At 40.6% G+C, this 23,963-nt stretch overlaps 1 protein-coding gene across 1 annotated transcript; it reads left to right on the top strand.

Moving 5' to 3' along the window:
* Nucleotides 1-309: 309 nt before the first annotated feature.
* On the top strand, nucleotides 310-16,187 carry lrguk (leucine-rich repeats and guanylate kinase domain containing). The gene is made up of 20 exons (XM_069671576.1): nucleotides 310-438; nucleotides 1,011-1,112; nucleotides 1,326-1,407; nucleotides 1,579-1,679; nucleotides 1,947-2,028; nucleotides 2,141-2,265; nucleotides 3,452-3,595; nucleotides 3,704-3,784; nucleotides 3,930-4,016; nucleotides 4,250-4,356; nucleotides 4,683-4,805; nucleotides 5,671-5,767; nucleotides 8,332-8,445; nucleotides 9,637-9,835; nucleotides 10,603-10,722; nucleotides 11,974-12,131; nucleotides 12,384-12,472; nucleotides 12,788-12,856; nucleotides 15,590-15,708; nucleotides 15,919-16,187. Exons 1-20 carry the CDS (start codon nucleotides 310-312, stop codon nucleotides 16,119-16,121), a joined length of 2,331 nt encoding a protein of 776 aa, XP_069527677.1. The 3' UTR covers nucleotides 16,122-16,187.
* The last annotated feature ends 7,776 nt before the right edge of the window (nucleotides 16,188-23,963 follow it).

Here is a 23,963-nt window from a genome sequence, read left to right as displayed (position 1 = left end):
TAATTAGATGATTTGAATACTTTTAAGAGTTGTAAGTTTTCCCTTTCTCCGTTATAACCGTTGGAAACTGTCTCAACAAACTAAGCGAGCTACTTTTGGTTTGGGAGCAAGTATACTACATTACCCACAATGCCTTTCACCTCACTTGTCCCAGCGTTGCCTAGCGACGTAGGTGTTCGCTTCGTGTGAGGAGACTTATTTGGTTGCTGAAACACGGATATTCTGACTATTTTTCATGACAAAGTTTTAATTTTTATTACTTCTCTGTCCTTCTGTGGTCGCACTTCGCCAAGTTTCAATCATGAAATAATGAAGGAAACGACGAGTCAACGGTTTTCCTCAGCGTCGCCTAGCTGCTGCTCCCCAGGGTCCCTGAATGACGCTGCCTCTGCTGAGGTTCCAGGCTGTGATGAACCACAAGACAACAACGCCATGGAGGTAAGAAGTACGATAGCTAAGCTGCATAAACTTTATGAGCTATATGCATTTTTGAGAACTGTTTTTTTTTTGCTCGTTTCTATCATTTTATGGTTTTCATAATGACAAAAATATAAGTTAGTGTAAATACTTGACATTTTGCCAAACTGGCGTAGAAAAGGCAGAGCGTCTTCATGTCAGTGGAGCAGTTTGAATAAACCTCCATGTTTGTTCCGTTATGCAACAGGTAAAGCAGGTAACCTTGTTCAAGAGGTCTGGGAAAGTAAAACAACACAGCAAGGTCAAATGGTTGATTATTTGCTATTTGAGATAGCCGCATTGAGAGCAATTAGAGTGGTGTGCATGCCTTTTAAGCATTATCTGTTCTGTGTACTGCATTATTATGTGCATGTGTCCTGTGAAGCTGTGAGCACCTGTTTGATGCTTATAGTGCCCTATGCAGTATATTAAATTTTTGCATTATTATTGCAGGGATGCCCCTTTACTGCTTAAGTACATTACCCAAGGGCTACACATGCTGGCCTCACCATTCTCATTAAAATATTAAATTGTATTGTCTTAAATGTTTACAGAAGGATGGTGTTTTAACTGCTGAGGTGGTGTCCAGCACTATGTCTCACCTTGGACGCTTCAGCACTGGGCTGCAACACTCATACCACCACCTCTCCCTGCCTGTAAGCCACTAACCTTCATTTGTACGAAAATGTATATGGCTGTCAATTATGTTGACTGCCTTATTCATGAAGATAAAGCAATCCTTGACACATCCTTGATATGATACAACACATTGCGTCATGTTGTTGTCACGTTGTTATGTCAAAAGATCTCTTTGCAGTTTAGTTTTGACATAAATTAAGTTTAATAGTGTTTTTCTTTCTCTTCTCTAGAGTCGCAATCTCAGTGACATCTCCGTTTTATGCAACTATGCCTATCTTCAGAAGCTGGAACTGCCACACAACAAAATTAAAGGTGACTTTTTCCTTATAAATTCAGCATCCTTTTACCTTTTACAGACCTGCTTTTTATCTACACCAACAACTAGAAAGTTGTCATGAAGATATCATCTATTCACAACATTGTATTCTTCTTTTTGCTGTTTTTATTCTTTGATGAATTTCTCTAACTTTTCTCAATGTTTAGATTTATCCTGTGTGAGCCACATGCCCTACCTCGTCATCCTGGATGCGTCTCACAATGAAATACCCGACTTCTTTGGATTCCAGCCCCCCAAGAATCTAAAGGTAACACAGGACCTTGAACTGACATAATAAGACCAAATTTGATTGTTGGCTTGGGCTCCAATCTCTTGTGCTATTCCCTCTAGATAGGCCCTGGATTTCCATAGCCCATCTGTAGTACTTTGAATATGCTTACAAGGCATTAACTGCCCTTGAATGACAGTGAACTTGAGCGAATTGAAATTTCTTTCACATACTCTATGGATTTAGTCGAAGAATTTATTCAGGCTTTGATGACTTTGGGTAATAGTGTTCTGCTTTTTTTTTCAGGAAGTCAATCTCTCCCACAACCGAATGATGAAAATGAAGGATTTGTCAGCCTATTCATCTCTTACTAAACTGGATCTGGACTGTATCCTTATTGGGAGACATTAAGACTTACCTATATATATATGAAAGTATATTTATTAACAATATGTTCAATTGCATTTCCCATTGTTTATCCTTAACACGCCCACTCTTAGACAACTGTTTTAGTGAGATCAGTGGTCTTGAGCGATGTTGCAAGCTCACCCATCTCAGCCTGGCGCACAACAAGATTTCAAGGATCAGCGGCCTGGACAGTCTGCCTCTCACACAGCTCTGCCTGGTAGGTCCTGCTCTATACACAGAGTGCACATTCGCACACATAAAGTTCACTCAGGACAGACTAACAAGTATTGATTTTAAAACAAAAATCTAATTTGCCTTTCTTCGCCAAGGCTTGGCAGCAGAACTACCACTTACATGTCATTGCTTCTCATGATGTTGTTGCCCTTCCTTTGTTGCCTTGCTTCGAAACGCACAGTTATTTTGGAGTTGTTCTTCTTTTACCTCTTAAATAATAAATTTCACCTCTTTCAGTCTGTCTCTCTATTCTCTCCCCTCTTTCTTTCTCTTTATGTCTCTGTTTTTGGCTGCATTTTTATAATCAGTAAAACCTTGGCCCCCTGTTCGAGAATCACCATATGGTCCAACAGCAGGCCTTCTCTCTATCTTTTGCTCTCTCTTTCTGCCTCTGTGTGTGTGTGTGTGTGCACACATGCGTATTCTGTCCTTTATCAGTGTTTCCTCATTGTCAGCAGCCATCGGTCTGGCCGTGTCTGCCCCTGTCTGTTGCTCTGCTTTGGGACCAGCTGCTGGTGTTTGAGTGAGCCTGGACCAATTTCAGCACACGCACACACGCTCACACGCTCACACATACCTTGTCCATCCAACATCCATCTCATCCCGTCCCTGACCCCTCTTCCACACATGCTGCCTCCCTAAACAGCACAGCCCTGTCAGCCAGCCTGTTTCACAGCCCATCACAGCATCGACCTGGAGCTTCGGGGGACCGGCGCAGTCACCCACCCCCGCTGACAGCAGCCCTCTGCCAGGCAACATGTTTGGCAAGAGCAGGCTGAGGTGTGGCCAGACGGATGGATAGCAATTTTAGTCGGAGGAATGAAGTGAGAAGCAGGCTGGGGACCCTGACAAAGGATGAGGGCCCAGGTCTGGTTCTTTAGTTGGTTAGCGTGCTGTGCTAGCACCTCGCCAGCTGTTTAGCTGTCAGTGCTCACCTGTCAGGATGTAGCAGAGAAAGGCAGAGCTGCCACTCAGCGCAGCACTGAGGGGAAAGAAGGATCAGGCATCCTGCGGAGCGACCATGGCATGTCCTCAATATTTATTAGTGGGAATCATTGACTGTATGTTAAGTAGAGCTGTGATTTTGAAGCCTCCTATGTTATCATGCATATTCATGAAAATCACGTACTTGTCTCTTCAAAAGTGTCCTCTATCCTGTCTGTGTCCAGGGGGGGAACCAGCTGGAGAGGATTGAAGGGTTGGAGAGCCTGAAGAGTCTGCAGGTTCTTGACCTGTCTGTGAACCGCATCACCAGCCTGTCTGGCCTCCAGAATCTCCACCTGCTGGGCTCAATCAATGTGGAGAAAAACCTGGTATTGATCTGAGAGAACCTTCAGAAAGAATTAGTTAACAGCACAAAAATGTCAGCCGAACTCTTACAGGTGATTAAGCATATTTATGTGATAAAAATGTTCTTTCAGGTTAGTGAAATTCAGGAGTGCAAACACATTCATGATCTTTTCCTGTTGAGGGAACTCAACCTGCTGGGAAACCCTGTGCAGGTAAGCCAACCTTTTACTGAGCAAAGCATTCTTCTATAAGAGCATGTATTTAATGTGCATCACTGTACTTAAAATAACTCCAAAAAGCATGTGAAGATTAATCTTTATTTCTTTGTAAAATAAGCTGTGTGAATGTTAATGGTAGGAGCAACCGGATTACAGACTGGCAGTTGTTTTCCTCCTTCAACATCTGACTATGCTGGACCAAGAAAAAGTCACTGCTGAAGAAAAGGTATCAATAAACAATATTATAAATCATTTTGTAATTTCATGACCAGAGGAATGTTGCAATTTAACAATTAAGACATGTCTCAACATGCCTGAACTCCATATTTAGTCAGGGTGTTTTACTAGTTCCCTTTTTTAAAAAGCCACCAATCAAAATTCCACCATCATAATCATAATTTCCCTGGGTAATATATTATGTCCAGTATATGACACTTGATTACTCATTTTAAATCCCAGGTGTCATCAGTAAACAAGTATGACCCTCCTTTGGATGTGGTGGCAGCCAAGGACCACATGACCCACTTGGTGTATCAGCTGATGCAGCCCCAGGTGCTCTACGACAGGTTGGTACAAAACTATGTAAAGAGTTAGGATAAATGTATTCATTTCCTTTAAAGATATAACCTCAAAGTTTTGATTTAAATAAATGGCTGTAAAGTCACTATCGCCGAATGAGGTAACATAATGGTGCAGTGTTATGGACTGGGTGTCTGGTGCGACTTTCATGGACAAACTTGCACGCATTTTCCATCACCCAGCAGTGGTTGGTCTCCCAGAGAGGGTAGGCGGAGCTAAGCGGTCCTGCTCTGGTTCGTTGAGAGGAAATATACCTGTAAAGTTTAAGTTTATCAGAAACCTATTTGTATTTGTGTGTATTTATGTCTCCAAGCAGCACTTTGCCCAGTGCAGACTCTCCATACCCTATGCTGGTTCTGACTGGTCCTCAAGGCTGTGGGAAGAGAGAGCTGGCCCACAGACTGTGTACGGAGTTCAGCGAATACTTTGCCTATGGGTCAGTTTCATTAAGCACATGTCACAGAGGTAGAACTAGATAACTATACCTGCAAAATTCTGTAAATTAAAACTGTAACTTTACATGATACAATTGTTAAACATGCATTAGGTGGTCATTGGTTGCTGTTATTCAATTTTCCAGTCCTGTTTCTGAACCATCTCTTGTGTAACAAATCAGGAACAAAATTCAAACTTCTTTTTCCTTGCCAGAATCAATTCTTCAGCATAGCCAAAGCCCATACGAGGCTTTAGCAGTCTGAGCTAGCCAAAGCAAGTTGTTGGAGTCCTCGTCTTGGTTGTCACATGTGAAATTATTGCCGAATGTTTGTCTGGAAGATCCTGCCAAAAGGATCTTATCCCTCCGCTGCGCCTCGGCACGGAAACTTTGGAAAATACCCAGTCAGTTTGTCAAACTCAGACTGGTGAAGACTCATATTAGCTTTGGCGCAGCTTCAGAATACATTTATGCACGGAATAAGGATTAGAATTTTGTCTCTTATTCCTTACTGTAGTTCAGGCACAAGGGGATCTCGTCATGAAGAGGAGGATCAATTACACTGACCAGTATCTTTTCTAATATAATGTGCATAAGGCCTGCAATTATGATAGTAAGTTTGAAACCTACTCTTTAGATGTGGGAGCAAAAGAGCTAAAAGTTTCATCTGGATGTATGGTTTAACTGTCTGAAACTTTCCAGAAACCCAGGGATCGTGTACTGCCTCATATCCCCCCTACTGATCCTTTTTAGTGCTTTTAGATCTGAGGTGTTCCGCATCCTTTGACCTCATAAGTTATAAGGCTGGGTTAGCTATGAATGAATTCTCCAGACTGAAGCTTTCTCTACTTTGTGTCTGTTTCAACAGAACCTGTCACACCACAAGGGGGCCCTACATTGGAGAGGAGAATGGCATTGATTACCATTTCGTCAGTGAGGAAGATTTTCAGAACATGATTCATATGGTACGTTAGCTTATTAGCTTACCATTTAGCTTTTTATGTACAGCACAAACCCTTGGCGTCATTACATGAGAACAACATCTGTGTTTCAAGGTTATTTTGACTTTTGCCTTCAGAATAATCATATCCACTTCAGCCTTTTTTACACTGCGGTTCCGCCTCAGCGCCGTAACGAAGCTCCGTTCACATGCCACCTTTGTCATTTTATATTAGACCAAGCAACGCCGGCGTTAAGCCACCCCACTGTGTGTTTTTAAATAGCGTTCTGGCGTTAAGCCGCCCCAGCTATTTTTAAATAGCGTTGCGGCCTTGCGGGAGCAAAACGTGCGCGAGGTGTAAACAAACAGCACGTGCACACACACCTGCCGTCTCTGCAGTTTACACAGACGGCCTCTGTTACTACCTCCGATGCCGGCACCGAGGCGAAACGACTTCGCCCCACCATTCCGCCTCCGTGCGTTCTACATAGAAGACGGAACGTAACAGAGGAGTAATAAGCCTGCCTTGTGCTGTCATAATTAGCCAAAAATGACGTTTGATTATTCCTTCTAAAAAAATAGATTAAATATTAAACATAAACATGCCTTTTAAAAGATCAACATAGGCTTCCTACACCTTGCAAAATAAACAAATAAAATGATTAGGTTACAGTAGAATGGACACTCCGAGCGAGCTGTGCTGTGACAGGTATATTTATTTAAAAATGTGTCTTTTAAATAAATCAACATACCTATACCTGTCTGTTATGCTGGGGGTGAGAGTCTCTCTCTCCCCGGCCAGGCTAGGATTTGAATTCTCCGCCATTATTACCACACGCCACACGGTTGTTGTATTAGCTTGTTTCAGCTACACTAAAGTTCATTATTAACATATCGTAGTATAAAGTGACGTGTGCATTTAAAGATGCTCTGTAACAAAGAGAGTGCGCGCGATGACATACGAGAACACGCGAGACAGCCGCAGTAGTGCTGATATTTTTTCACGTTGAATATTAATTTTAATAACCGAATATCCGTTTTTTTATTACAATTCGGTTATATATTCGAATATTCGTTGCCATCCCTAATACTGGGTTTTCAATACTTGACTTTTTTTAGTGCCCTCCTTCAAGATTAATTTAACGAATTGGCAATAATGAGCTCTTGGGATAATAAGTTTTAATTGATTTAACTTTAAGTGGCTATTTCATTAAACAAAGACACATTCAGCTGAACTGATCTTGTTCAATAAGGTATAATGGCTACATTAATTACATTTTACTTTGGTGGTGGGTGACAACTCGCAAGGACACAGAGGGGTTTAACATCATCAGTTTGAAGACATTGGTTAAAACTCAATAAAGAATGCTCTATTTTTGCCACTGCCAGGCTCTGATTTTATTCCCATGATCAGTTTCTATTTGTCCTAATCAAAAACAAAAGCATCTCATTCATTACATTACATTAGTTTTTGCTCAAATGCTTTAGAGATAACAAAATTATTTGATGAATGGACCTCCAGTTTTCTTCTAGTCAGAAAAATGGACGCTGAGGTCGGAGGCCTTGGACACATTTGTTTTCCATCTTGTCCGTCCTGTCAAGCTGCCTGTTATGTAAGAGTGGTGGAGGATGATGGATAGAGGTCTGGGTCATGTAGTGATTTACACAGGGCAAGGCTTTGATGCTGGAATTTATGCCTTTTGTCTACTCCAACAGAGGAAGTGGTTCAGGTTATCTTTACAACCCGTTCCTCACTCTTCTTGATTTTTCCATTCCTCTCCTTCGCCCTTTATTCTTTTGTTTCTACCCGTCCTGCTCTCATGTGTCAGCTGCCCTCTTCCCCTTCACTCCTTTGTCCCTCAGATGGGCTTTTCAATAACTATGCAATCATAACCTCTCAAACCCTCTTGTGTTGACTATTCAAAATTAACCCCAATCAGCAGTCCTTGGTACTTACTATACTCCTTAGTGTGTTGTAAACACAAGGAACGCCTGCTGTGCAATTTTGTCTGAATAGCATCCACCTTTGTATGTAGTTTGGCCTCCATAGTGTTGTCTTTGTAATTGAATGTTTGAGTGCTTGTCAGTTACCTATTTAGGAAGGTTCAAGGGAGGTTAAATTCCCTTTTAACTTAATGAGTTTTCTCTGATTTATTATTATAATTATGATTATTAAATCCTGTAGTTTGTGTAATTGTATGCAGTTATAAACTTCCCAAACTAACAAACAGACCAAAGAGTAAATTAGCTTCTTTTAGTGATGTCACCGACTGATTTGGCTCTAAGCTTTTTGAGGGTTATAAATTATGCTGCTCCAATATAACCGCCCCCCAAAGCCGGCAGACAGAAGGTCAAGGGTCAATGTGTGAGAAGTAACAAAGAGACAGATTTTTTTGTATTTACCACCAGGTCAACAGTTCAGTTCACAGGTGGGCACACACCGTCGGTTGTTAATCTTGTCAGAACATGCTCGGGTTGCGTATGTACGTCAAGTCTTATGTCCACTTTTGAAGATAACTGCTGCTCGTAACCGTGGCAACATGATAAGTAGTGGGGTAATAAACTGCTTAACTTGAAATCCTCTTTTAGGGTAAGTTTATCCAGAGCATGCAGTACGGGGGTCACAGGTACGGTCTGACCAGAGACGCCATAGAGGATGTAGCCAGAGAAGGACTCGCCTGCTGTGTGCATATGGAGCTCGAGGTGCGTATGGAAAACTGTCTGAGAGTGCATAAAGCAGACACATACCATATGTGGTCATTAAAGTCAGATGACTGACACAATAGAGAGCAGCTTAGGAATATACTGCACATATAAAGTATCTAGTACACTCTAAACTATATGTAACTGTATGTTGATACCAATGACTGTATATATAGGTGGACGACGCGTCTCCATCTGCTCTCATTGTACGAAATTGAAGCCATAATATCCCCCTTGATGGGCGCTGTCATCTTGCGCTGGAGACGTCATTGGAGCCAGAATTGCACAGTCGAGATCGGCAGGTGGAGCCGCCATAGCCACTTCCACTAACCAAAACACACCTACTGGAAAAAACCCAGCAAGGAATCCCGCGCATCGGCGTGTTTAACAGCAGAACAGCTTCTTGTGTTGGTCTGAAGCAGACGTTCACAGATATGGAAACTTCAATGACTGTAGTGATTACGTCTCCTCTCGCCGATCCTCCTCTACTCTGCTAATCCAGAACAGATCGGCTGCAGCAGCCATATTTGTCAACAGAGCTGTCAATCATCCTTTTTACAGCATCAAATAACTTATTAAAATAACTAAAAATAACAGAACTAACTATGAAGACAGAAAGCATGTTTGAGAAAAATGTATTTGACATGTATTTTGCTATTATAGTTTGACTCATGTCCCATCTGTTAACATGGAGGAGGCGGGCTTTATGACCTATACTGCAGCCAGTCAGCAGGGGGCGTTCGAAATGTTTTGGCTTCACTTTTAGGGGGCTGTAATGTCGTCCATCTTTATACACAGTCAAATTTTCTTTCTGTGGTCTCGTCCACCAACCAATAGTAAATCTGACAATCCAGCAAATATTAAACTGTTACATGAAACAGCTGCTGTATTTGTTTTGCTATGTTGCAAATGCAAACTATTTCCATCCAACCCATGGGGCAGAGATTGAAGCTTCCTGTGTGCTTTATTGAGATGAGAAATGCTTTCAGGGATTCAGGATGCGACAATGAGAGATCATACCATATGAAAGAGTAAATTGCTTGTACCAGTATATGTAGCCGAGTGTGCTGGATTGAAGTTGTTTGGTAGTCATCTCCCAAGTCTCTACAGCACAGTGTGAATCAGCTCAGAAAGCATTCAAAGTTATAAAACCCTTCATTCTAACACAACTGCAAACGTTTATCACTGCAGGGAGTATTCAGTCTGAAAAACAGCTACTTTGAGCCTCGATACATCCTGCTCATCCCCACCAAAGTGGAGAAGTACATGGACCAGCTGAAAAGCCGTGACCTCTACACCCAAGCACAGATTGACACGGCGGTGTCACGTATAGAGCTGTATGCCAAAACCAACAGGCAGCGACCAGGATTCTTCGACAACGTTATCCCCAGTGGTACGGCGAGGAAGCACTCTGTGTCTGAAGTGTTTATTGTAATGAAATGGAAAGTATTCATTCATGTTGTTTGATGTTGTACTTGTTAATTTAAGTGTGCAATACAGAGGATAATAACGGTAATTTAATATCCTCTAGTGGCTAATCAGATCAATTCTACTATTAGTCATTGAGAGCTTAATTGCAGTACAAAGTGTAATTATAAATATGCACAATTAATTTGAGACAAAAATCTATTTACAGCCAAGAAAACACTTAAATCGTTCCCAAGGGAGGCATTTTTTTCTTTTGCACTTCGTCAACCTTTGGATGTGATGTTTGGAAGAAAGAGCTGTGAAAGTCGCTTCAAAGGCAGTTTGTCATTGCAGCGCCTCACAGAGCGAAAAATACCCCCTCCATACCCCGTCTTAGCGCTAGTGTCACTGCGATAGCCTCAGATGAATTAACACACTTCTCTAAAATCCATACACTACACTTTCAATCCAATTACCACATGTATTAAGGGCACGTATCCGCAGAATAGCTCTGTTTATCATTCCCTCATGAAAGCACTCAGACATGTTCGCTGTTTCCTTAATGAGATGAACATACAGGGAGTGCAGAACCTCATCACTTTTATGCACTGCTAGCTAGCACATCATTACACTAAGGTCATCATCCCCATATCTTTGATTCATCACTGTTTGATGGGAGACGCATTGGCTCTGCTTGAAACCAGATTCTTTTTGTGTGTCTGTGTGCGTTCCTGCCCCCGGATGTGTGAGTAGATGACTGCGAAGAAGCCCATCAGTCACTGAAGCAGGTAGTGAAGGAGTACCTGTTGCTGGAGGAGCAGGAAGACAGAGAAAACAACAACAGAGCATCCCCTGACAACGCCTCAGCAGGTGTGTCTTTGTTTGTTTGTCAACTTCACCTTACTCAGTTTTCCTTTCTTATTAGTACTATTTTTATTTAAAGGGGCAAGCCACCATTTTTTTAAGTCAAAGTCAATTTAAGGAGACAGAAAGTAAAAATAAAACCACAACACTCTGTTGTTTAAAATCGAAGACAACAATTCCCATGATCCAAACCTCATTAAACCCCATCTATCACTGTTATTTTGATTGAGAGACCCTAAGGGGCAGAAATTACATACTTCGCCTTTAAATCTTAAAAACCTACTAATGGAGCATCACTAAGAAATTAAGACTGTCCCTCAACTTTGCATTACAAGACGTGTGGATTGCTCCGTTAATGCAGCCATCAATCTGATTTGTAGCATCTAAATATAAAAATAATGTCTGCTTATCTGTTTTCATGCTTATATTTAATATCCGCATATACATATTGTATCCTTGTTTGCAGGCTGCACTGTGGTGCAGTTGTTAGCGCTGTCGCCCCCCAGCTAGAAGGTTCCCGGTTCAGACTAAGTGGGCCTTTCTGTGTGGAGTTTGCATGTTCTCACTGTGCGTGCATGGGCCAAAGACATGCTCATTTGGTTCATAGGTGGCTCTAAATTGCCCGTGGGTATGAGCGTGAAAGGTTGTCTGTCTCTATAGCTGTTTTCCCACTGGTCAAAAAACCCCTGAACCCGCGCTAACATCCACCTTTTTTGCTTATAGGAAAGGTTACAATTGGCTTTCAGACCCGGGTCAAATGACTCTGCAGTAGCCCCGGGTAATTATCTCCTTGGCACCGATCGGCATTGATGGGACCACAAAACCTGCGTCAACCCGCTAATCTCCTCGTCATCTCAGCTACAAATTCTGCCCCTCTCCGTCCGAGCAGCGCTTGAACATTGTTCCAAATTTGTCGCGCCGAGTTTAATAAACAGACAATATAGACCCATCATCTTCACTGTTTACTAACCCTCACGGTGACGCAGGATTTCCCGGGTCTGAAAAAACCCGTGTCAAAACGCTAAAATTAGGTAGGAAAGGGGTATTTGTGTCAGCCCTGTGTTGGGTGTACCCCGCCTCTCGCCCAATGACAGCTGGGATAGGCTCCAGCCCCCCTGTAAACCTGAACAGGAAAAGCAGTATAGAAAATGGATGGATTGATCCGTGTTTGCATGCACATACCCTTGTATCTGTATGTATGTTGGAACCTTTACATCAAGTTGAACACAATGTAGTATCTGTCTCTTCCTCTCTCAGGTCATGGGCCAGCAGAGAAGCCATCCTCATCACTGTCGAAGTCCAGACCAGGCACACTCACGTCACACTCTGCCACGGCTCTTGAACTCTCATGTTCGTCTTACAGGAACTTTTTCACCAAGATCCAGGCAGAGCTCAGCCCGCAGAAGAGCCCCGCTGTGAGTTACAAGATGTTCGATGATTAATTTATTTGTATTGAAACCTGTAAGTGAATGTTAAATAGGTCTCTAGACTGTTTTGGGGGGGAGTTAATCCTCCTGTCAAGATTGGCTCTATCCCACATCTCTCCCCTTTTAAACCCCCTTCTCCTCTCTCCCTCTCTGCATCAACTTCTCTGCTGTTTTTCACCTTCCTCTCACTTCCCCCACTTCCTCTGCCTTCCTTCTTCTTTCCATCTCCTTCCTCTGCAGGAGCTAGCTTCCATCAGGAGGCGAGAGCAGCTGGTGAGAGAGGCTATCGTAGGGAAGAGTCCAGGGGTCTACAGCCAGCTCTTCAAAAGGTTTGTTATAAGTAGCACACACTCCACTGCTCTCCAGTACTTAATTTCAAGTGGGCCGCTCTCTGCTGGCCCAAATTGATTTAATTTGTGCACTCGTCCTAACTGCGATTTGATGGTTTGTTTTGGGTCATTGTTGACCTTGCGGGTGAAGTGGCAGGTGTCCAAATTAATAGCCTCTAACTGTTTGTTAATACGATGTGCTTGTGTGGTGGTACTCACTCCGGGTACTGCTGCACCAAATCCGAGTGTGAAATTGCTTTTCTACATGATTTATGCTCATGAAGAAGTATGATTGAATTTAGTCCTCTTTATCAGCTCTCCTCAAACAGCCCCATCGTCCCTGCAGAATCAGGAGCCTGGTACACGTTTAAGTGAGGACAGCAGGTAAGAATACACACATGCACCGGATACATGATGACAAAATTAATTAATTGTCTTAAATTGTCTGTCAATTTTCTGTAGGTATTAAATTTGCAGATGGTGCGTTTAAGGCTGATGGGAAAATAGTCACGCAGTGCCCTAACATGACCATACCAAAGCATATAGAAGCAATATAAGTTACCGTAATGTCTCAGACAGTGTGTCAAGCTTTACGTGTTTACGGTATGTTGGCTGCGTCACATCATCTTGTTGTCAGTCGTGATTTGTGGCAACATACAGATGAGTTAAGATGTCAAGATGCAGGTTTAACAAAAAATGGTTTGAAGTAGAGATAGACCGATATGGTTTTTTCAGGGCCGATACCGATAATTAGTAGTCAAGGAGGCCGATAACCGATATTTGGAGCCGATATTCATTTGCAGTAAAAGTGAAAATATTGGCGTCAAAGTTTTGAATAATACAAAGTCCAACACTTAACTTTGTTTAAATGCCTTTAAGCATATGTTTATTAAACAAACAAACAAAAAGCGCAGGGAGTTCCCAGGGTCAGCAGCATCTCTTATAAAGTTAACTGAAAATTTTAATAAATAAATAAATAACTTCCTGAAGTTTTATAAAGTAAATAAAACAAAGTTAAATAAAATTTGCAAAGAAATTCACTTTTTCTCCTCTCCGCCGTGTGTGTGAGCACTCTGCATGCACAGCTTTCACTGCTGATTGGCTGTTACCCGTGCCATGGCTCTGCGTGTAACCAATCAGTGCTATGGGTGGAACAATGCTGGAGACAGAGTAGTGACTGCAGACAGAGAGGCATGGCTGCATTAGAGCCAAAATAACCCAGTTTTAAATTGATCTCTTATCGGCCGTCGGATTAAAAAAAAAGGCCGTTGCCGATATGCGTCAAAATGCCGAATATCGGATAGACCGATAATCGGTCTATCCCTAGTTTGAAGGAGGGAGGTTTTGGAGGTTGTTGGCACGAGCTAGAAATGACAACATTTTCATTCGGGACCATGGGGGCGACAGCTGTTTGAATCCCACTGTAGATCCCAAAAACAGCACCAGTACGCAACAGCAGCAAGTGGTAGTTGGGCTATGCCTGTGTTGTTTGCAGGTAGCAGACCTGAAAGTTCACACTTCCCAAGAAAAGAGCACAACTTGATCTCAGTACATGTTTGTTTGTGGGTGTTTTTATGTGTATTTGTGATCTGTGGATTATGCATATCCCAGTCCAGGTAATAAGATGTAACATTCAAATTAATATCTGATGGGTTGCGGTCAGTGAACGAATGCGTCATTAAAGAGGAAAATATTCATTACATTTTCTAAAATGTGAACATATTTTAAGCATAAATACTTGCAGCGATCCCTGGGTCTTAAAATATATTTGTTGTCGGGGAGCTGGTTTGGCTTGGTTGGTAGAGCAGGCGCCCCATGTATAGAGGCTACATTCCTCGTTGCACTGATCACAGGTTCGACTCCCTGTCTGCCGATCCATTTGGTGCAAGTCATCCCCCACTCTCTGCTCCCCACATTTCCTGTCTCTCTTCGGCTGTCCTATGAATAAAAGGCAAAAAGCCAAAAAAATATATATATATTTGTTGAGGTCTTGAAAAAGTCTTAAAAAGTATTGAATTTGACTCTTAAAGTGGTGCAGGAACGCTGCACAAGCAAGGCCAGATGTTACTGTACGAGAATAACAGATTCACTTACCTACTTCAAAGTTGCATAAGATTTCAATCCTCATATGGTTTCTAAATCAATAATAATAGCACTCTGTTTATGCTGAGGTGAGATATTAAAAAAGAGACTCTGGGTTTATAAAAAAAAAAATCTAAAGCTGAAGATTTAGAGGCAGGAAATTACCCTTTGAGGTGTATTATTGCTCCCTAGGCTTGTTTTCACAACACATGTTCACTTTTATAGAGATCATCTTTTACAATCCATGTGGGAACAGATCTGAACACACACATGCAAACACACACTTGCGTACACCCAAATAAACTCGCTCATAAATTCTGATTTAATTCTGACTCCCCTCAGCTCAATAAACAAGCTATCTGCACAAATATGGAGTGAATCAATCAGACATTGACATTATACGTGTGTGTGTTTCGCAGCTTTATCTCTCATGTACAAATTAGCATCATATTAATTTAATTACTTGAACAGAAGAGGACCTTTAAGATACACGCAGAGATACCGAACATGTTCCGGCAGGTTTCATTTGTTGCCCTTGGGTTCATGTTCTCAGAATGCAAGTGTCACCAAAACTACAAGTTCTGTCAGCGATAAATGCCCCCAGTATGGTATGTCAGCATTACTCAGCCCTGCAGTATTTCTATAGAGGATTCCAGACATCTGTCTACAGAGCTCTTAATAGGGATGTGTCTTAACTTGTGTGCGTCTTTCTCATATACTGTAACAGAGGATCCTTTTGTATTGCTCTGATAGGATTGTTGCGTAGTTTCCTATCTTTGTATGTGGTCAGTAAATCTGTCCATATCCCCATTTCCGATGCTGCAAATCAGGTTCTGCTTTTCTCTACTTTCTGGTGTTTTCTCTCTCGTCCCCCTTGTGTCCCTTCCTCAACCTAATTTTTGTTTCCCGGCACACATTGCACCTCTCCCTACATGAACTTTTACCTTCCCTTTCCCTTCTTGGCTGTCTCTTTTTCCCTCACCCTCTGCTTTTTGTCTTTTCTTCCATCCCTTCTTTTGCTCCTTTCACAAGCAGCTCGGATGAGTCGCGTGCTAGTTCAGCGCTGTCTGTGCCCAGTTCGGCCGGGGCCTTGTCCGCCTTGGTGGAGCCGCAAGATATCTCTGTCCTTGGACGCACCTTGGAAACACCCAAAGGTTATTAATATGTTTTTATTTTCATTATTATTTTACAGCAAGAAAAGGGAGAACGTGTTTGAGCAGCTAGATGCCAGTGAAAAAGATTTAACTTATACAAACTATATTTTTAAATAATCAAGCTGGCTTTTGTTTTAAAAATGTGTTGAAATTTAACCTAATCTTTGATTCCTTCGAATAAATATCCCTGTTTCATACCACGTCCATCAGGTCAATCTCCTGAAGAACCCGGTCCCGGCACAGATCAGCTAGCTGCTGTCATGTCCCCCTCAACTGACAGACGCCCCGGATCCAACGTCAAGTCCATCCTGCCTCCGATTCCCACTGGGCGCAAGACCCCTGCAGCACCCAGCCCGGCTGCTTCACCCAGACCAGCAATCGAAGAGGGCGGCGATGCAGACAAGGAGGGATAGCTTTATAGTCTTTAGGGTGTGTTGTTTACATTAGAAAGATAAAGAAGAAAAAAACAGTCAATAAGAAAGAGGTAAAAGTATGTAACTTAAATGACAAGATTGTCCTTAAAAAACTCCTGCAAAAGATAATCAACCACAAAAACACGTGTGACGCTATATTACCACAAACTACACAGGCTGTGATGTTATGCAAACACTATTTAGATTAGATATCACTGTCAGCCCGTGCTGTTTCCTGTGATCTGTTATTCTTGTTACAACACGTCTGGATCTTTTATTATATACTATCTACCTGACAAGTGATGGCATTAATAGCCATATATGAGGTGACTTCAGTGTAATTACAGGCAAAGCTTTTCCTCTCTGGAGAGCGACTAGCGCGCCGGGCGTCGTTGACACACATTCTGATCCAGGCTTACACACTGATTGACGAGCGTGTCTTTCAGTCATGATAGATAAAGTAATGCAGTGATATGTTTAGATTGGTGACTAAACGTAGTATCTGTTCATCTTAATGTCAGTGAAAGAATGCGCGTCACGTTATGTTTTATGAATGCGGCATTAATTTCCCTGACAGTCAAGTGTTATTATATTTCCTACTGTTCAGTAATCTCATCAAATAGGATTTGCTATTGACATCTAGATGCTGATCTTTTATGCGCAGCATGGAACACTTGTCATTGGATGATAAATACATCATTAATCTTTATCTCCTCTGATGGGATTATTTATTCAACTGGAAATGGATTCATATGGAAGTTGTTGACAGGTATTAAACAGCGAGGCATCACAAACAAGTTGGTGTGTTTTTGTCAGTTTGTGCAGCTCCCGTACACTTGTGAATTTTTAACAGCGTTCATTTTTGATTCATTGTAAAATTGAAATTGTCATCTGTCATAGATGTGCGCATTGCTTATTAAACAGCCAGCCTGCTTGTGGCTGCATGTGCACATACAGTATGCATGTTCTGCTTCCTGTGCTGTACTGTATGTGAATGCAGGGCTTCTACATACACACACACGCTTAACACACCTGGCCATCCGTCACTGTCTGTCTTCCTCAGGCAGCAGATGTTGCAACGCTGTCATAATTCTTTGGCAGTTTGAAACCAGACAGTGTCTTTAGGGCCCCTGGGGTCTAACCTACTTACACAGCAGTCTGCGCCCCATACTGTAGCTTATCATGGACTTGCATGTTGTCTTCCTGTGCATTCATTTTACACTAGATACAGCTATGTGTATTATGAGGTTTTCAAAAGTATAACACAAGGCACAGATGAAACGATGAGTGCCTGGGAACTTCTCTCTCAATTCATACATGCCTGTGTCTCTGCTTGTCAATCTATTTTTAATTCGTCTGCATCTGTTACTGTCTTTGTCTTTGTGGTTCATTGTTCGCAAATGTTTCGCTGGAGAAAACAACAAACAGCTGTATTTCGCTCTCTCTGCTGCTTTCTATGCGTCATAAACCAAACCCATAACAAAGAAAGTTTAAGCGGCATACAATAATCGTCTGCAAAACACCACACTCTGCTGAACCACTCGTCTTCCCTCACTTCACCAGCAGCAGAAAAATAAACATGTCACACACTTTGATCTAGACATAACTCCTCCAGACAGCAACACTTTTCACCAAAGAGAAAAGCAGAACACATTTTCTTGGAGACATAAAGACTTGCTTGCTTTTAAGATTTATGTGTGCAGGAAAGGGTTGTTATGGGACATATGCAGAAAAACATTTCACACAGCTCACGTGTTATGAATTAATTGTTTATGATATTTGAACAGTGGAAGGAAACAAGCAATAATATTTATGTTTTTTTCATTCCAGAGAGGATGTTGTAAGACAAAACAGAAATAAGATTTAATAAAATAAATCAGCAATAGTATTACATGGGTTTCACTCACCGATCGGATACGACCTTTGGTCCTGATACTGAAGCATGTGGTCTTAAATAGATTAACAGATGATTGAAATAACGCAGCAGGACTATGAGGTTTAAATCTACCAAGCAAACTTATGCATCATTGTCTTCATTAACTTCTACGTATTGGGATTTTAGAACTAACTATACTGTACTGTTTGGTAGTACATGGAAATGTTCTATATTAAACTACATGGCTCTACACTACACTGTATTTAACTGACATATGTGACATGCCTTACTATATGTCACGACATGATCTCAAACTGTATTTACTGTAGTATATTGTAGCACAGCATACTTTATGGTACAATATTAAACCTGGTACCACTACACTGTAATAGCATGTACTATACTAAACAATACTATTCAGACAAGTATTTTACACTACTATAGAGTACTATACTATACTTATTGGTACTATACTGAGATATGTGGTACTGCAGTATTTTAAACTATATCATACCATCCTATAGGGTGCAATGCCATATTTAACTGTACTGTACCTTAATATATCTCATGACATTATCTCAGACTGTGATTTACTATAGTATATTGTACCACAGCGATTATACTATGTGGTAGAATATTAGACTTTATAGCACAACACTGTACTAGTATGTACTATACTATACTAAACAATACTATTCAGACATCTATTACAACTACTATAGCACCATAGTACACTATACTTATCTGTACTATACTACACTGAGATATACGCTACCATTTTAAACTGTATTATACCATACTATAGGGTGCAACGCTGTAATAAACTGTACTAAACTATACTATATAGTTCTAAATATATTTTATAGTACTTAACCCTCTATGGTACGCATTATGATGCCAGTTGGGAAAAACATTTTGGAGTGTTTTTTTGTCATAAAATAGACCAAATAAACATAATCTGAAGAAGTTTTCAAGAAAACATTTTTTGAGGGGTACTTTTTGGGGTGCGTTGCCTTGAGGCAACACTGTACCATAATGGTAAGTAATGAAAAAAGAGTTTTTGTTTCAAATTTGAACAAAATGTATTTAAAAACACATGGAAAATACTCAGTAGCCTCAACAGGTTACAATGCATGCCATTTGAATGCTTGTTTTCAATTTCTTCAGTGTCTGTCAGTCTCCTGTGTATAAAGAAATATAATAAATATAAGCTTGTGCTCTGCAAAAAAACCTCAAAAAGTTCTCTGTAATAGTAGACTATAGCCTACAGTGTGCAGTAATAGCCTGAACTTTACTTTACTACATCAAATTTATCTAGGTTAAATTGTAGAGATAAAAAGGAAATTATTATGACTGGTATGCTTTTGAACAGTATATACAAACAGTATATACACCTAAATACACAATACTAAAAGGTCATGGTGAATCCATAATGGTACGGTGTTGCCTCAAGGCAACATTTGCATTTGAACAAGTTTCCATTACTTATTTAGCAAATATAGTACATTAAACTATTAGAAATTAAGCTTTACTCATCTATTATTGTGAATAATTTTTTTTCCAGACTGAAAAAGGCCAGGAAAAGACATTTTCAGACCATTTTTGTGGAGTGAAATGGCTGAGTTGATCCTAGTGAGAAAGTCTGCAAAAAAGGGATTCAAAGAGTCATGTGACAAATTCAAAGAGTGCTATTGGTTCCTTATGGTCCTAGCTCTTTTTCAAAGTATTGCATCGTAACTGGGGATGTATTGTGTGAGTGTAAAAGGCCAAAAATGGGTATGTTGCCTAGAGGCAACATCGTACCATAGAGGGTTAAATATACAATATGTTCATATATTTGACTGCACTTATCTGTACGATATTATATGGAAGTATACACTATTATACTTTATTATTTAACTCATCTCAGCTTTATTTATATCGCACCTTTCACACACAAAGCATGCAGCCCTGTCTAACAGACAGTAGATAAAAAAAAACGAAATTGACAGCAGTCGATAAAACAGGAAATAAAAATAGAATAAAAGATTATTAAAATGCAATCAAAAGATACAATTAATACATTAAAAAATTTAATTAAATTCAGTAAAGATTGGACAGAATAAATACCAGACAAAAGACTATAGTTAAAAACAATAAAAACATAGAACAAGGCTATAAAATTACTCCAAGTTAAAAGCCTGATCAAAAAGATGTGTCTTTGGCTTACTATGCTTAAAACAAAGTACTACACTACACTATATTATACTAAACAATACTTTACCAACCTATTCTATACCACGCTAAAGGGAACTTTACATTAACTGACATACTGCATCCAATCAGAATGAAATATTCGTCTGGACCATGGTATAAATTATCTACTATACCTCACTATATCAAAACTAAGATAGAGTCCCATACATACTACTACATCATGCTATACAATATTATACTACAGCGTACTATACTGTGCCAGTCTAACATTTTACACTCTGTACATAGGCCTAGCATGTTTCTGCGCTACCCACAAAGTCTGTACTGCTTCTCCTCTGCTGTGTGTTACGATTCAAAGACAGAAGTAATGATGTCACATCAAAATCTGACCCAGTTCTGACATCACACACAAACAGTACTGACGTAACCCACTTTTGCCTTTGCATACCCAGCATATGAGCTGTGTGTGCATTTATCTTATGTGGTTTTAAAGTAGTATGTTGAAAAGTGACTTCTTGTCTGTCCCTGCCCTTTTTTTCCTTACTCCAGGCCTTCTGGCCAGGTGGACCAAGCTATTATTGAACCTTATGAGCTGCCACAGTATTTTAAACACCTTTCAATTACACCCCTGCTTTTACAGCCACAGTGATTTGTTACTAGATACAGGGCCAGCAGTTATAGCTAGTTTCACTTATTGTGGGTTTTCCTTTTTAAAAGCTCCTTGTGAAAAGACGGGAGGAGAGAGGGAGGGTTATGAGGCAGAGAATGGACTCGGAAAACAGTCTGTGAAAGTACAATAATATGTTACAGACGCAGCTGTAAATGGGTGACATGCGGGGCGCACAGTGCGAGGGAGGAGCAGGGACACACCTGCTCATTTCAGGCTCAAGCATTCAAATCCGTCCTGCAGAGATGAAATGATAATCTCCATCCTTAATGAAGTCTTTGGCATACATACTACAGAATAAAAGCACAGAGAACAGTGAATTCACAGTGCTTGACATTGAGAAATGGTATATTTTTGAGCTTGCGTTATTAGTAATTCTTTTCGTGCAGCTCCGTGAACAGTGAGGTTAGTTAGGTAAAGGACAATGAGAACAGACAGGTCCCATGTGCGTTTGGTTCGTGCTGCATTTGCTGTTTTGAGTAGCAGACTTTTGCTGCAAGCACTGTATGTTGGAGCAGCATGGATGACTTGGTGCAGCACTGACCTTCATGTGACTCTACAACTTGCTCTTATATAACTTTATCCTTGTATTTGATTAGTTCTGTGACTTTCTAACAGTGGTGGAAAGTACATTAACTTAAGTTATGTGCTTTCATACAGTTTCAAGGTACTTCAGTCCTACTTCTTTTTTACTTCAGTGACTCATTTCAATATGAAAACTTTTGGTAAACTTAGAACTTTGTGCGATTTATGACATATGACATTTGTAATGCTGATTGCATGTTCAATTTCTCAACTTTATACATACATTTTATTGCTCATAATACGTCTGTACTTCAAATTCTATGCAGTAAAGGTTATAAGCACCCATAGGAATACTTTTTTTTGGCCTTGGCTTGAAGTGCTTGTGTCATCACCCACCTTCAGCATTAATGATAATGCAGATCGGAAGCTGTTACCAATAATAAACATGCAGTGATTTCAACCGAAACCCTCTGAATTTATCTCAGCAACCTTTCCCTCTCTGTGCTTTTGTAGAGGATGTAGGAATAGGTCAGGGTGTTGATATAATGAAAGCTTAAATAAGAGAGGGAGACACACACACCACGCACACCTCTGCATTAACTCTGCCGCATGATGTGGCGCCACACTCCGTAACTATGGCAACGGCACTCTGCACTGCACCTCCCTATATATACGTGTGCTTGTGTGTGTGTGTGTGTGTATAACTCCTCACTGTGTTCCCAGCGGACAGATTAATTCCCTGCCAGATTCATTCCTTGTCAACTTGCTGAAACAAAAAGTTTCTGTTTTAATTAGTTGGGTGCAGTGTCTCGCTTCATCTATCTATCTGCATTCTCTCTCTCTCTCTCTCTCTCTCTCTCTCTCTCTCTCCTCCCTCGCTCATCCTCTTGCTCTCTGGTGTAATTAAAGACAGTCAGTGCGGATAATAGAACCGTAATAGTGCGTAATTGCAATAATCAATACACAGTGCATACTAAGGAACCAACCATTCATCAATATACAGAGAAGAGTCTGCAGAGCAAACACACACTTAACCCTTTTTAATTTACATATTATTTATGCTGTGATTTGTCATATTGTGTTGGTCTTCAAGTGGCAAAGCTAACTACAAATGTGTTTTTTATGTACCTTAATGAATATGTATTAGCTGTTGCATATTATATTAAAATGCAGCGTTTATGTGTGTTGTTTTGCGGTGGTTTTCATCGTAGTGGGTGATTGGCTGAGAGGTGGATCTAGGGCGTGAAACGAGGGGGTTAATGTGTGTTTTTTGCTACATTAGGGGTGTTTAACTAAGACGAAGTGGAGAGACACAGGAAATGATGATGGAGTATTAATGTTAGCTAACGTAGCACAAGCTGGAGCAGCAGGTCAGCTACCATGTTTAGTTATTTTACCAGGGACACCTCAATCTTCTGTTAGCTGTTGCTACAGCAAGAACGTGTGCTCAGTTTAAATTATAACAGCACTTCCTTGCCATTCTTCATTAATCTGACTGTAGCTACCTCGCAATGCTAAGATACATTAGCCTTGAGAGATTAATTGCATGTGTTCGAAACTTCTAAAAGAGGGTTAGATAAGAAGTCTCTCAATTCTTATATCTGTAGAGTAAAACCTTCCATCAGCAGGTAGTTAGCTTAGCTTAGCATAGCATAAACACTGAGGGGGATAAACAAGACATAGCCTTTGGAAAGGCTTAGATTTGAAGCTGCAATATTACATAATTTAGGATTTTTTTTGTATTGAAAATTTAAGCTAATATTAGCTAGCTTGTTGTCTCCCTTCATCTGCGAAACCTGGTAGCACTAAAGTATATTAGCCTTGAGAGATATGATTGATGTTTTCGAACTTTTAACTTTCTTAGAGGGTTAGATGAGAAGTCTCCCAACTCTCATATCTGTACAATAAATGTTGAATGAACCTTCCACCAGCAGCTAGTTAGCTTAGCTTAGCTTAGCATAAACACTGAAAAGAGGGGGATACATAACCTTTTAAATTGCTTAGATGCAGAAAGCTGCAAAATCTACTACATAAACATCATTTATGATTTTTTTGTAATGAAAACGTTAAACTATTGTTAGCTAGCTTGTCGTCTTACTTCATCTGTGAGACCTGGTAGCGCTACAATATATTAACCTTGAGAAAGAGATTGATGTTTTTGAACTTTTAACCATCTAATAAGGGGGTTAGATGAGAAGTCTCCCTACTCTCATGTCTGTACACTTACTGTATGAACAACAGCCCCAACAGATGGTTAGCTTAGCTTAGTTTAGCATAAACACTGAGAAGAGGGGGATACATAACCATTAGAAGTGCTTAGATGCAGTAAGCCGCAAAATTTTAAGCTGTTGTTGGCTAGCTTGCTGTCTCACTTCATCTGTGAGACCAGCTAGCGCTACTGTATCCTTGAGAAAGAGATTGATGTTTTTGAACGTTAACCTTCTAATAGAGGGTGAGGTGAGAAGTCTCCCTACTCTTGTGTCTGTACACTTAATAATGTATGAACAGCCCCAACGGCTGGTTAGCTTTGCTTAGCATAAACACTGAAGTGAGGAGGATTAAAGGAGCTTTAGAGTTG

The sequence above is a fragment of the Semicossyphus pulcher genome, unplaced genomic scaffold, assembly GCF_022749685.1.
Source record: "Semicossyphus pulcher isolate SPU_LCO1_2020_fin unplaced genomic scaffold, fSemPul1.0.p SCAF_20, whole genome shotgun sequence".
Taxonomy (NCBI): Eukaryota; Metazoa; Chordata; class Actinopteri; order Labriformes; family Labridae; genus Semicossyphus; species Semicossyphus pulcher.
The sequence above is the reverse complement of the archived record's forward strand: the minus strand, read 5'-3'. Positions and strand labels throughout refer to the sequence as shown.

Coding starts and splice junctions, on each gene's coding strand:
- lrguk (XM_069671576.1), top strand. CDS start 310: ATGAAGGAAACGACGAGTCAACGGTTTTCCTCAGCGTCGCCTAGCTGC. Junction 3,785..3,929: donor TGCTGGGAAACCCTGTGCAG/GTAAGCCAACCT, acceptor TGTTAATGGTAG/GAGCAACCGGATTACAGACT. Junction 10,723..11,973: donor CCCTGACAACGCCTCAGCAG/GTGTGTCTTTGT, acceptor TTCCTCTCTCAG/GTCATGGGCCAGCAGAGAAG.